Source organism: Xenia sp. Carnegie-2017, unplaced genomic scaffold, assembly GCF_021976095.1.
Source record: "Xenia sp. Carnegie-2017 unplaced genomic scaffold, XeniaSp_v1 HiC_scaffold_20, whole genome shotgun sequence".
In the NCBI taxonomy this organism is placed as follows: domain Eukaryota; kingdom Metazoa; phylum Cnidaria; class Anthozoa; order Malacalcyonacea; family Xeniidae; genus Xenia; species Xenia sp. Carnegie-2017.
In genome coordinates, this window is record NW_025813483.1 from 4,973,968 (window position 1) to 4,987,355 (window position 13,388).

The 13,388-nt window shown below is 35.6% G+C and overlaps 2 protein-coding genes across 2 annotated transcripts; one reads left to right on the forward strand and one right to left on the reverse strand.

The window, feature by feature from the left end:
- The first annotated feature begins 732 nt into the window (after positions 1–732).
- LOC124442934 lies at positions 733–3,626 on the forward strand. The gene is made up of 3 exons (XM_046993451.1): positions 733–757; positions 1,431–1,512; positions 2,125–3,626. Exons 1-3 carry the CDS (start codon positions 733–735, stop codon positions 3,071–3,073), a joined length of 1,056 nt encoding a protein of 351 aa, XP_046849407.1. The 3' UTR covers positions 3,074–3,626.
- Positions 3,627–5,434: 1,808 nt separating this feature from the next.
- Positions 5,435–6,043, reverse strand: LOC124441545. Its single transcript, XM_046992022.1, has one exon. It carries the CDS (start codon positions 6,041–6,043, stop codon positions 5,435–5,437), a length of 609 nt encoding a protein of 202 aa, XP_046847978.1.
- Positions 6,044–13,388: the final 7,345 nt, after the last annotated feature.

Consider the following 13,388-nt stretch of genomic DNA (forward strand, 5'->3'; position numbering starts at 1 on the left):
TGGACCTGATTATGTTAATATTGCTACAACGTACAAAAATCTGGGTTTGGTTTACAGAGATATGGGAGAGTACGAAAAAGCAAAAGATTTTTGTGAACGAGCGATAGAAATTAAAACAAAAGCATTTGGACCTGACCATGTTAATATTGCGACAACGTACATTAATCTAGGTTTGGTTTACAGAGATATGGGAGAGTACGAAAAGCAAAAGATTTTTTTGAACGAGCGGCCAAAATTCAAATGAAAACATTTGGACATGATTATGTTAATATTGCTACAACGTACAAAAATCTGGGTTTGGTTTACAGAGATATGGGAAAGTACGAAAAAGCAAAAGATTTTTATGAACGAGCATTAGAAATTCAAACAAAAGCATTTGGACCTGACCATGTTAATATTGCGACAGCGTACAACAATCTAGGTTTGGTTTACGATGATATGAGAGAGTACGAAAAAGCAAAGGATTTTTATGAACGAGCGATAGAAATTGAAACGAAAGCATTTGGACCTGATCATGTTAATACTGCGACAACGTACAACAATCTGGGTTCGGTTTACAGACATGTGGGAGACTACGAAAAAGCAAAAGATTTTCATGAACGAGCGATAGAAATTCAAACGAAAGCATTTGGACCTGACCATGTTAATATTGCGACAACGTACTGCAATCTGGGTTCTGTTTACGGTGATATGGGAGAGTACGAAAAAGCAAAAGATTTTCTTGAACGAGCGATGGAAATTGAAACGAAGTCCCACAGTACGTACGGAAAAACCTAATATACAAACTAAACAAAATATAAAACTTCTAGTGTAAATTGTTTTCAGCTTTTAGCAATTAATTTGCAAAACTTTTGAATACTACAAACGCGCATTATCATAAAAACAGTTTGATCATTATGATTGAATCATGCAATCTTAGTGTTTCCAAAAACAACGGTAAAACTACTGCACTGTCCTAAATATATTAGGTCAAGCAGTATCAAAGTACATCCGATTGACTGCAATGGTTACAAACTGGAAGTAGTTACATTTTAATCCTGTGCATGGCATGCATTGATACAATGTGGCACTTTTTGCCAACCATCACACTTTTTATATGTAGCTAATTTATCCACGAGTAATGTTTTTATTATTAAACCTTTTTTCTCGTTTTTAGTATTTATAGAAGTACTTTTACATGGTTTTATTCATGCTATTGGTTGTTATGCCATAAATTGCTTTCGTGAAGAAATTATACATATTTACAAAGTCCACCACTATAGACCACCTAAAAACATTGTAAATTATTTACTATTTTATTGCTTTAATTTTATAAAGAGACATCGACTGTAGAATGAAAGCAGTGAAAGATTTAGATCCTACTGTCTATATATCTATAGATGCTGCCATCGAAATGAAGAATGCTGATTTTTCTCCTGATTATTTTGTAGAGGATGACGACGAATTCTTTGAGAAGAATTTTCTTGACGAAGACTACGGTATTAGAGATGATGTTCGTAAATTATTAAAAAGGTTTGTCTCAAAGATATTTACCCCATTTCCTCTATAAATGTTGACTTAAATAGCATGTTTAAAACGGTCAACGCCACTATGACCTTTGTAATTTTAAAAATGAAAAAAATTGTAAAATAGTCTATACATGAAACAATAGCTACATTTTTTGCGAACAAACTGAACAGTTTCAAATAGTTGTGAGAGCTAGTTACTTGCGCGAAACTTTTACTAACTATTCATCATGGCGAACACTCTCACCAATACAAGTTCTCTTCTTTTTTATACAGTTAAAGTTGGACTTTTTAGCATTCTAGCAGAAAACCTAGGTGACATTGAAAGGATGCTCAATAACTATGCTAAATAAAATCACGCGTAATTTAAATCTTTCTGTGTTCACTGATTTTGACTTTTTTCCTGTGAACTAAAAATCAAGTTTGCAAAGTTTAGTGGGTAATAACATTAAAAAAAACATGATTTAGTGCTACATCCAACTCTGAACAACTTTCTTTTACTGTATCATTAATTTGATTTTAGCATTTTCTATGAATGAGAGGAAAAAGTTGAACATAATTCTGATATATATTGTTTTTGTTGTACCTAATTTATTGAATACTATTATATATTATGTAGTTTTCCTTGGATTTGTGGTGGATACGGGGTACGATGGGAACCCCGTCTATCTTTGTATGTCACTGTGGCAGCTAAAAGACAAAATGATGAAGATGCCTTAAGAAAAGAAATTGATGAAACGTTTGGATGGAACGCTTCTCCTTACTTTGAATTTGAACCAGAACCAAAAGAAAAATCGCAGTTTCGATTGTTGTCAGACCTTAAAGTAGTAAAAAGAGAGAACGGTCCAAATCCATTCAGTGAAGATATTCATGAAACAATTGCAAACGGTTTTGTTACAATGTTTTGTAACAAAGACAAGAAACACTACGCTTTGACTTGTTTTCACAATTCATGCATTACTGACCGACAAGCAGCTGGTAACGAATTCAATTTTTCGCACATCTGGGAAGATATAAGACAATTATGCGAGAAAATTTCAACAGGAGCAATCCCAGATGAAAATAGATATTATTACGTTCCACTTTTGGGTGAAGAAATAGAACTTGGAGCTCCTTGTTGTCGATCATTTAATGAAAGCACTGACATCATGGCCATTGAAGTTATTGACGAAGAAATGATTACTCGCAACCCTTTCGTAATCACGGAGACTGATTGGAAAAAAGTTAAAAATCAACTGAAGAAAAGAAATGCTAAGGTTCAGAAACATTTTGGAGGCGCTTTAGGAAAAATTGTAGACATTAGCTATTCACACATATGCAGAGAAACCAGACGTGAAATCTTTAGCAATGTTATCACCATTGAATGCGACCGTCCTTTTCTTAAAGATGGAGATTCTGGAATGTTAATATATTTCTACAATGAAGACACAGAAGAACACATACCTCTGGGTTACGGAGTCTGCGAACATAAAAAAGATAATGGAAAAATTGTCTATTTAGCCTTTAGATTAGACGTCGCATTGAAAAATCTAAACTTAAAAAAATGTCTTTGGTACTTGCAGGCATAAAGAGTGATCTTAGTCTTATTTAATGAAGTTTGGGATGAGAAAAGTTTATATTGATGCTTTATCAAATGCGAAAGTACTTTTTCGTATTCATATACATCGATTTAGGTTTATTGTGTTTATCAATTACTTATTTCTCTTTATTTTATTTTTATCATCATTTTGGTGTCATTGGTGATATGTTCATTTTCACTGTCTCTTGTATTCGCTATTCACATATTTATTGCACAATTCTTGTCATTATAATTTATATATTTTTTCCCAAATCCATAATTTTCTCTGTAAATTTATGATTGGAGTTGAAATTACGAAATCTGAAATGAATTTCAGATAGTCAAAGTTCAATTCACGCAAATGATAAAATTTTACCAAACTTTAACAAATATATTTACCATCTCAACACTATATCTTCAATATGTAAGTATTTTCTGCATGACTATTGTTGTAGTTAAGCTAATCATTTTTAAACAAATAATCATTATGTACTCGCTTGCAAAAAAAAAACAGTCAAACTGAAGACAGCATAAGTTTGCGGAAACAAATTTATAATTGAAACAATTGTCGTTTATCTGAATAATGGAATGTCTTAAGTTATACTAACAAATGATTAAAGTATAAACTAAAATTAACAACCACAGGACTTTCTGCTCGTACCGCCGTTTAGATTAGCACAAAATACAACAAAAATGCTCGTATAACATCATCAATCATTTCTTTATCGCTCAACTGGTGGCGGTGTTTAAATTCATTTTTAACCACAATGTTTCCATTGAAGTATACGTTCCAAAAAGAATAACGGATTTCGCCAGCATTGAGCGACATGTCCTATGAGTCATCGTTAGAGTACAAGATACAAAATCTTTACACATGTAGATAGCATTATTTATTCCCTTTTTAATTAACTCAAAAACGCTGGTTAACAAAGAAAAGGTCTGATTTCAATTCTTGGTGTGCAAGTTAAGCCTGTTTAAAACGTCGAACTTGAAATGCACCGAACGCATTAAAAACAAAAGAAAATGAGATGAACTTCTTCATTGTCTTTTGTTTTAAATGCGTTCGGTTCATATAAAGTTCCACGTTTGAATATAGGCCTTAATTTCATGGCCCTCATTTTGGACGATTTTCACAAAGCATTTTCCTTATTTAGAATGCAAATGTCATCCAATGTGACGAACATTTCATTGTTCTTTCTCTCCCCAGAGAATGATTAGTTTACTTACGTTAGCTACAAATCAAGACTACTCTGAACAAGACCACTAAAAATCATAAGGTGTGTCTTTGATTTATATAAGAATCTCGTCTTCAAGTTTTTTAAGCTTTAGACTTCAAAGAAAATCATGCTTGGGCATAATTTACATTAGAAACCAGCATAGCTACAAAAAATTCAAGAAAAATAACAAATTATATTATTGAAATGCAGTTTAATTTGTCCCATAGATGAATGTTGCATATTCTGCTTATCTTCTTAGAATATTTTTCAGTAAAAGTGAAAGCTCAAATCATCATAAATATTGGTGTAAGATAACAATGAACAAACATTTTTCCTGATCAAGAAGTTTACCTCCAACGTAACAAAAATGCGAATAATAAATATTGCCTTTGAAGGAAAACGGTGAAAGTAGAGTTAATTTTTAAATTCGAATAATAATTACTCTATGGGTATACTGAGTCGTCAGCAACACAAATAAGTTTTCATTGATTTGTAAATTTGATGCCAGACAAAGTGTGATTATTTTAAAAATGCAAAAAATTTTTTCTCAAATTTATGTTGCGGTCCATGAATTTAACTCCCTTTATTTGGCAGGTGTCTTTATTAAAAAGCTTGCAGTTTAAATTCAAATAATGTGTGGTCACCTTTGGTCACCTTTCTCCGCTTTCTCCTGCTCGGGTAGCGGGTCTTTGCCGGAGACCCAGTTCTATGAGACTTATCCAGGCTGCTCTGTCCTGTATCCTCTTCTTTGACACCACATAGCTGCATGTCTCTCCTGGTATCCTTCCACCGATGCTTTGGGCGTCCTCGTTTCGTCTCCTCCATTTGCATCTCATAAACTCTCCGAATGTCTACATCTTCTTCACGCCGGCACACATGTCCGAACCACTGCAGTCTTTTTCTTCTCATCAATTTCAGTATACTCATGACATTCCTTCTTCTCTTATGCTTTCATTTGTTCTGTGCTCCTCCAGGCTGACTCCAAGACAATAGCGTATCATTCTCATCTCGCATACACTGATCTTCTCTGCTAGGTCTGTAACAGGCCAAGTTTCATTCCCATACAGAAGCACTGGGCGTATTACCGTTTTGTAGATGAGGATCTTCAGTTTCTTCGGCATCTTCTTATCACAGAGCACTCCCGTTAACTCTCTTCATTTATTCAATGCCCGGCTAATCCGTAGTTCAACCTCGGTCTTGCAACCGCCATCCTGATGGATGGTGGTCCCGAGGTACTTAAATGTCTCGCAGTTTGGTAGATCTGTATTTCCGGGTCCAGCATATTCTCTTAGCTTCATGTTTCCTATGCAGCCACTCGGTGGAAGGTACTCCGTCTTGGCTCTACTAACTTTCAAGCCAACATCTTCTAATATTCTTCTCCACTCTTCTAGTCTTCTTTCCAGATGTTCTCTCTTCTCATCACACAAGACCAAATCATCTGCAAACATCATACTCCAAGGTGTGTCCTCTGTCGTGTCATCCGAGATTACATCCATAATGATAATAAAGAGTAGGGGGCTTAGTGCCGAGCCTTGATGTAACCCGACCTCTACTTGAATTTTCTCAGTCTCACCAACGTTCGTTGCGACACTAGTGGTAGAGCGCTTATACATATCTTTGATGGTTTCAATATAGGCCCCTGGGACTTGACGCCTTAGACAGTACCATAGTAGCTCCCTCAGGATTGTATCATACGCCTTTTCAAGGTCCACGAAAACCATATGTAGCTCTTTGTTGAATTCTCTATACTTCTCTTGCAGCATCCGCAGACAGAACATCGGCTCAGTGGTTGATTTTCCGCGTTGGAATCCATATTGGTTGTCCTTTATCTTCACTATTTCTCTCAGTCTCTTCTATCACTCTCTCAAATAATTTCAGTGAGTGGCAGAGGAGTTTAATGCCTCGATAGTTTCCACAGCTTAGGGATCACCTTTCTGTTTGTAAAGGGCACTATTCTGCTTGTTCTCCATTCTTCTGGTATAAAAAAAAAAAAAAAAAAAATAATGTGTAAACAAAATAATGTGTAGACAATATTATTGGCAGTTTAAATTTTTTGATAACTGCCGTTCCTTACAATTCTTTTTCCAAAACTGCATGGCAACAAAGATCCTTTGATGTACAATGTATGCGAAACCAAAGTAACGGACGCAGACAACTTCGTTCGTACAGCTTCAACGTTTGTACCGACACAAGGATTTAATTTCAAAGAACAAGTGTATGACAAGAGAGCTAAATTGGTATTGTGATATGCACAAGAAATTGTATCGGAAATACTGATGTTATCATCACGTTTCACTGATTATCCGGAAAATACATGTACCCCAGATCTTTCGCCGTGTAGAACTTTCGAATAATTTGATCACCTCTCCACGCTCAATTCGAATAATCAACTCAATTTAACGAAAGGTCACGGATCGTATTGTCCAATGTTATTCATTCCACCTTCGGACACGAACGCGGAAGGAGCTCTCACCTTGTTCCGATTAGTAGATGGTACGAAAAGTAATGTACGAGAATACACATATGACAATTTAACAAAAACAATCATGGCGTAAAAAGAATGTAGCTAGCGGTAATTACAAACGATTAAGCGTTCCTATGGATAACGCCATATAAGCTGCCGAAGGCAGTACAGTGTTCAAAAGTGGTGTTGTAATTTATGATGAATTCGTATTAAAAACTAATTAAAAGAAGACATTTTAAGGGTTGCCTGCCCGACGTTATTGATCTGTTATCAGCAATCGGATCCCATAACAGATTACTTAACTTAAAAATGGCATTTACTTTTTCTGGTGTATTACGTACGGGTGCGACAAAAGATACGTTTGGATCAATTTTAACTCCTGAACCGACCCCTGAGCAACTGCATCTAACTAAAAAATATTTTTATCATGTAAAATTTCCAATATCGACTATTAGTAATACTATCCGATCAGAATTAACAACAAACCAACACATTTTGGTACAAGATATAAATTTCCTCTTTTCAAGTATAACGATGCAAATCAATTGGGAAATCCATTTAATCAACGCTATGCTCTCTACGCGCAGATGAATGCGGAAGTTGACGTCACCACCTTCTTTTCGAGCGTTAGCGCTGGAGAACGGGTTTTGCTACAATTTACATCTGCGAACAAAGGATTAAGAGTCATTCATGTCATTCACGATGGAATAGAATGTGCAGCGTAAGCAGAAACAAGCAATCTTGGCATATTCGATCGTAGAACAAATGGAGCAATTCAATTTAAAGGAATAGGAAACACGAGTTTTAATAGTGGCGGAACTTACGTTACCTTTAACATTTTCAAATTACGATAACTTCACGATATTCTCCTGGATGCGGATATTCTTGGTGAACCCACCCACCTTGGTGATAATGAGTCTTTGCTGATTTCATCTACAGTAAATATGGAAATCCGTTCAATCAACGTAATGCCATTAGATTGGGTTACGACAGGTTGATGTCACCGCTCGATTTAAAGATGCCGGTATTCAAGTGGGTGAAAAGGCAATATTGCAATGTATGAGTGATGACGTTGATATGCGTACCGTGATGATCCTGCGCAATTTCAAAACATGGACGGTGTTTGCCGAAAAAGTAAATTCGGACTATTCAAACGTGAAACATCGGATCCTATTGTTCTTAAAACAATCGCATTACGTAGTACGAATCCTTCGAATGCACGTGCCACATTCAATATTTACAAATTGGAAAATTTTATTGCGATCGCGAAGAAACCTTCCATCAGAATCAACAACAAACCAAACTTTCTCGGTTTATCACCCAACAACCATTTCCTAATTTCGACTATACAAAATCCGGCAATCCGTTCAATCAACGCATCAATATCCTTCTCGGTCACGATAAGTTGGTGGATGTAACCTCGGAGTTTACCGATGTGAGAGTGACGGAAATGGTGTTCTTGCAATGCATGTCCGATGACAAAGACGTGCGCGTCATCGAGATTTTTCACAACAATAAGACCCTTTCCATATTTGCCCAAACAAGTCGATGGGGAGTTTTCAACCACGAAACATCTGGAAAAATAGAATTGAGGATGTTGCCTTACGGGTACCAATCCTAGCAAAACATCTATGACCTTCATCATTTACAAATTGAGGAAATTCAAGTCTCTTTTTCCAAATGGACATTCTCGGGAATCCTACTCATCTTGGTGATGCAAATTTGTTTACTCATTTCAACTATCGTAAATATGGAAATCCGTTCAACTGATAACCGGAGACTGGGTTACGACAGACAGGTCGATGTCACCAACCTCTTTACAGATGCCGGTATTCAAGTGGGTGAAAAAATTTTGTTGCAATTCACAAGCGACGACGCAGACATGCGTAGCGTGATGATTCTGCATAATTACAAGATATGTATGGTCTTGCAGAACAAAATAAATTCGGACTATTCAAACGCGAATCGAATGATTCGATCCGCTTACAAGGGGTTGCATTAGGTGGCACGAATCCCGAAAATGCGCGAGTTACTTTCAATATTTATAAATTGGACGAATTTGAGGTGCCACGTGAAAAAGCGCTTATTAAAATAAGAAACAACCCATCGCATATTGGTGAAGGACATGATTTTTTTAACTTCAAATATAGCAACAACCAAGAACTTGGTAACCCATTCAATCAATGAATTAAATTGAAACTTGGTCATGATTATGAAGCAGAGGTCACGGAAAGATTTGCCGATGTCGAGGTTGGAGAAAAGGTTCTGTTGCAGTTTAAATCCGATGATCCGTACATGCGTGTTGTTGAAGTTATTCATGATGGGGCAATATGCGCTGCGTATGCCGAGCAAAGCAAATTCGGTATTTTCCATCGTAAAACAAAGACATTGATCAAATTTAAATGAATAGCATTACGTGGTATGAATCCTAGGGCTGCACAAATCACCTTTAATATGTACAAATTAAGATACCTTCATGATGTTTACTCGGATATTGACATTCTTGGTAAACCCACATTTATTGGAAATGATACTGTCAAAGAACCATTTCTTAGTTTCATTTACAGTAAATATGGAAATCCGTTCAATCAACGATACGAGGAACGGCTTGGTCATGACACAGAATTGGACGTCACGTCGAGCTTTTCAAATGTCAATGTCAATGAAACGGTTCTACTACGATTTACGATCAATGACGCAGACATGCGTAGTGTTGTGATTGTGCATAATTCAAAAAAATACTTGGTGTATGCAGAAGAGAACAACTTCGGCATATTCACGCGTGAAACGAATGGAACAATTAAACTTCGAGGTATAGCACCACGCGGGACAAATCCCGCACATGCACGCGTCACCTTCAATATTTACAAATCGGAGAATTTCGACCCAACCGTTAAAAAACCAAATATCGTCATCAAAAATAAACCGTCTCATCTTGGATCACCTGTTGCTGATTATAAAAATTTACAATATAATGGAACAAATCAATTCGGAAATGCATTCAATCAACGTCTTGATCTAAATCTCAGTTTAGGAAAAGAAATAGATATCACTTCGTTATTTTCACATGTTTTGGTTGGAGAAACAGTGTTGCTATTGTTTACGAGTGATCATTATTATATGCGAACTGTTATCATTATTCATAATGGAAAAGAATGTGCCGTGTATGCAGAACAAAGTCAATTCGGTGTATTTAGATGAGAAACAAAGGGTTCTATCAAATTCAAAGGTTTAAATCTAGCTGGAACAAACACACCTGAAGCTAATGTCTCGCTCAACATTTACAAGGTGAGGGATTTTATTGCTGTCTATCGGGATATCGAAATTGTTGGTCAACCGACTCATATTGGAACAAGTGGATCGGATTTTGCCGGTTTTGATTACAATGATGCTCATCAATACAGGAACCTGTTTAGTCAACGCTTCAAATTACTCTTGGGACACAATGTAGAACGGGATGTCACCCATCTATACACCCACGTCACCGTAGGAGAAACTGTCATGGTACAGTTCATGTCGAATGATTATAACATGCGCGTTGTTATTCTTATTCATGATGGAAAACAATGTGCCGTGTATGCTGAACAAAGCAAGTTTGGTGTGTTTACGAGTAAAACAAACTGCTTCATTTAACTCAAAGGATTGGCTGGACGAAGTACTAATCCTAGCAATGCCAATGTGACCTTCAACATTTACAAATTAAAAAAAATTTATCACGTGTCGGATCTTACAGATTCCACCCATCCTATATAATCTGCGAAAAAGAAAAGAAAAACCTCACATAGTTATACAGATAAGAGTGACGTACCCGATGATTCAAATGCTCAAACAAGATTTATGGTATATAATTACACACACGGACAAATTAAACGCAAATACAACAACTTCTATTTGTTTCCGCACGTGACGAACAAACGTCTTTCCTAAAGTAAACTTAAAGTTGAACATAACGTCTCGTCCGTTCATTATCTACATTAATGGTGTTTCAAGAATTAATCCCTATTACACACGATACGACCACGAATGCTCCAACAATGAACAGAAATCAGGTACTGGATTTATCACGCATTCCTGATCAATTCAAGACACCCTATGGATTGGAAATCATGCATCTGGCTTCGATTGGCCATGCGCATTGAATATGACGAACAACACACACGCCTTCGATTTATCTGTATTCCAAGGAAGGAATTTTAGATCGCTGTCACTGGGTCAAACATTTGTTAAAAACTCTGAACTCGTCTCCGTACAGGAATTCATTAAGAGACAAGGAAAATTGATTGCAAATAACTCAAATATACCATCACCACAAATGGTGCATATCACGACCTTTATAAAAGCAGATGATTTCAAATCGTTATTAAAATTGAAGTAGTCAAAATGTGTTTTAGTTTTCGGGGTACTTTGCGGGTAACACACCTGGTTTGGTTTTAGAAAACGATTACGATTTCGAATTATTCAATCATCATCGCTATACCATATCCATCAATAGCAATTTAATCGATTGTAGTATCGGCTATTTAGATAATATAATAGTAACGTCGTTCCAATTATCTTCGATGGATATGATTTTTCAAAAGAATTCAAACCGTATTTATTGAAATTATATTTATTCGAAAATACACAAGTTGTACGGACCTCGACGGTGTCTGTCGTGATAACCTTCTCGATTTTACCAACAATGAATCATTTCATCATTGGAATCATCATGTTTGATTTGAAAACAAATAAAGCAGGAGTGACACGTATACGCTCGAATCAAGATCAGACAATAATTACACCACATATGAAGTGAAAAACGGACAAATTAACTTTTACAAAAAAAACAGTATATTATTCCCCACTACAAATTGAAAACGTCGGAGGAGATGTTAACGAACGACAATTCTTGCGATTTCAAGATTTAGGTCATAGTTATTTCGTCACGGGATTAAACGAACCCGAAACGTTCGATGTCCGTTTAAGTCCGACCACGTCGGCTATTTCCCTAGGAACTCACTTCAAGTTTATCAATAGTGATGCGAAACTGATCACAACGACAAAAACGGATATGGTACTCATTGTCGGTATTTTGAAGGAAGTGATCCTTTAAAAAGCGAAGCGGTTCGCTCAAAACAATCAGTATTCCGAGACCATTGCAATGGCCGAAAAAAAGTATTATAACGCTCCTACAAAAGAAGATTTTTCACGGACTAACCTTCTTCATAGTCAATTGGGAATTTATCATGCGTTGGAACATCAGCCGCTGCTTATGCCCGTTATGTTGTTCAACACACGCGATTCCTAAAAATTATGCATTAAAATTGAAAGATCGCATGCCAAACACTCTTAGGGATTTAGATCCTTATACACTTACTTTCTGTGGATATGAAGTGCATCAACATAATATGATGCAAGAACACGTAAAATGAAAATTTAGAAAAAAGAGCTACAGGAAATGATAAAACAAATGAATAAAATGAAATCGCAGCCTATAAAACGATCTCGATTGAAAAGAAAAAGGAAGAAGAAGATTTATAAGAAAACGTAGTTCAGTAAAATCCGTGATGCCGTACAAACCGATATCAAACGAAGATATATTCAACGTGTTACGTCAACGTAAATTATATTTATGTTGTGTAAAAACCCTGAATATAAGTAAAGAAGGTGGACAAAAAGTAGGCCCTTTATAAAACTTACATGTTTAGTTAGAAACATAAATATTGAAGGAAGAGACAAAATAGAAAAAATCCTATCATACATTTGTTGCTAAACACATAAACAATTCAGTATTTTTAATAGTTGTAGGTCTCTCAAAAGTCAGGTGAATTATATATGTAATGTTATACTCAGGGGTTAGATTTTGTTGTGCACAAACTGTAATTTCAGTTGCCAATTAATATTTTCATGTTTAAGATTGAAGTATGTCTCGTAAACTGATAATCTTCAGGGGATGAAGAAAAAAGTAGTCCCCCAAACAAAATCATCGTTATAAGTTTTTAGCTCATTATTCTTTGAGAAATGTTATAGAAATTATTACTGTTGCAGAATCCAAGAAAAAAAAGAATGCTTAGAATAGCCAACAATAGCTTTAATCATACAATAAACATAAAAATAAAAAAGAAAATACTAGACATATGCGTATTGTTAAGGTGATGCTATTCGTGTTCTATGGCAAAAAATCACTTTCATTCATACATTCTTTTACTCCCTGTCAAAATACAGCTTATGAAAATTTTTTCCAGTCCTTTAATGGCCTTAAATTTCATAGAAGCTTTGTTATTCATCTGATCTTAAAAAGACCTCTAGAGGCTTGTTTTTATATGACGTAATTCGATGTACAGTAATTCACTGCAGTGGCTGAATTCTGATGAAATATCTCAAGTGAAAACTAGTCTTTATTACCACACAGAATAAATTGCTTCTAAATCTAACAGTTAAGCACAGACTAAAATAAATCAGTTTTCAAACAGATCATGTACACGTGTCCTTAAGTTAATATGTATTTTTTATGGCAAGCACTTTTTGTCCATTAAAAAAAATTGTAGTGATTCATTAATAAAAATAATAGCAGCATAATGTTTCATGTAACTAACCTGATGTGTCCTGTACACAAACTGCATGAAGATCAGTGGTTGATTTTAAAGAAGCTTGTGCTGTCTCTG